General features: G+C 45.5%; 1 protein-coding gene across 1 annotated transcript; it reads left to right on the top strand.

The window, feature by feature from the left end:
* The first annotated feature begins 6 nt into the window (after positions 1 to 6).
* LOC111670951 (R3H domain-containing protein 2-like) lies at positions 7 to 1,200 on the top strand. The gene is made up of 2 exons (XM_023427946.2): positions 7 to 162; positions 498 to 1,200. The coding sequence occupies exons 1-2, from the start codon at positions 19 to 21 to the stop codon at positions 663 to 665; spliced, it is 312 nt and encodes a 103-aa protein (XP_023283714.1). The 5' UTR covers positions 7 to 18; the 3' UTR covers positions 666 to 1,200.
* The last annotated feature ends 23 nt before the right edge of the window (positions 1,201 to 1,223 follow it).

Raw genomic sequence — 1,223 nt, 5'->3', positions numbered from 1 at the left:
CCTCCTGGGCCTGGGGTAATGGTCATGCAGCTCAGCGTCCCCAATGGACCACAGCCTTCCCAGAATCCTCCTCTGGTCCAGTGGAACCCATGCAAGTACTACAGCATAGAGCAGAGACCCAGCAAACCAGGAGAGCTCTACAAACCTGACAATACTCCACAGGTACACACACATACACATTTCAACATCTCAGTCATTGGGTGAAATTCTTGGAGTGCAAAGAACCTCATGAATCCAGACTGCAACCCACACATCCATTCTTTCATCTGCATGTATTTGTGCATTCATTATTAACCTGTCAACCCCCTAGTGGTCATCTGTAATACTGCTTAGCTGTAAAATGTGCTTTAGATCAATGTGATGTCGTTAGATGAAATTAGTCTGTAACTTAGAGTAAAGTCAGGTAGAGCTGAAAAGCTTATCGCTTCATCAGGAATATGGGGCTCTAATGTCGCAGTATTTTATGTTATGCTTTCTATTTTTCTTTTCTTCTCCAGGCCAGTACCCAGCTGACGAGTCCCCTGGCCTCCCCCACTCAGTCTCCCACCCCATCTCCCTCCGGCAGCGTCAGCAGCGTCTGTCCAGGCCTTGGACCACTACCCCTCATTTCCCAGTTTCCCCGGCCAGGAGGCCCAGCCCAAGGTACAGTTGAACAAGAAAATTGAAGGTTTATGTTAATGAGGAAAATGCATGTAATTTCTTAAATGCAACCGATGACAATGGAAATGGTACATATGCAGTCATGTATCACACCTGTGTAACCCTCCACAAATAGAAGACTGTATGCTTGACACTTGTGTAGGTACTGTGTGTTACTCATTCAACAAATTTTGTCCCTGACTCTTGCCATTAAAAGAATCATACATTTTTGTTTTATTCCAGCTGTGTGTTTAAACACCTGCTCAGACTCTTGCTCTTTCACCCATTTTCCCTGGAACTCTCTGAACCTTGTCAGGTGGCTTTTGGCCCTGGGCCAATAGGCTGTCATATCACCTTACTACAGCTGGTTCACATCGCTGGCACCATGCCACCCTGTCAAACCTGCAGCACCCACACATGGCTTTACCTCATCCTTGTCCTTTGACCTATATGTACACTCAGAGTCACAATACCTTTACTGACAAATAGACCTACTATTTGGAATGCATGATTACACGACCAAATACGGTCTTGCATCAGGCTACGATTCTTGTAATGTCACCATGACACATCTGTATAACATC

The sequence above is a fragment of the Seriola lalandi genome, unplaced genomic scaffold (genome assembly GCF_002814215.2).
Source record: "Seriola lalandi dorsalis isolate HSWRI2012SDOR001 ecotype SW California unplaced genomic scaffold, Sedor1 jcf7180002006379, whole genome shotgun sequence".
Lineage (NCBI taxonomy): Eukaryota > Metazoa > Chordata > Actinopteri > Carangiformes > Carangidae > Seriola > Seriola lalandi.
This window is presented reverse-complemented; position numbering and strand designations above follow the sequence as displayed.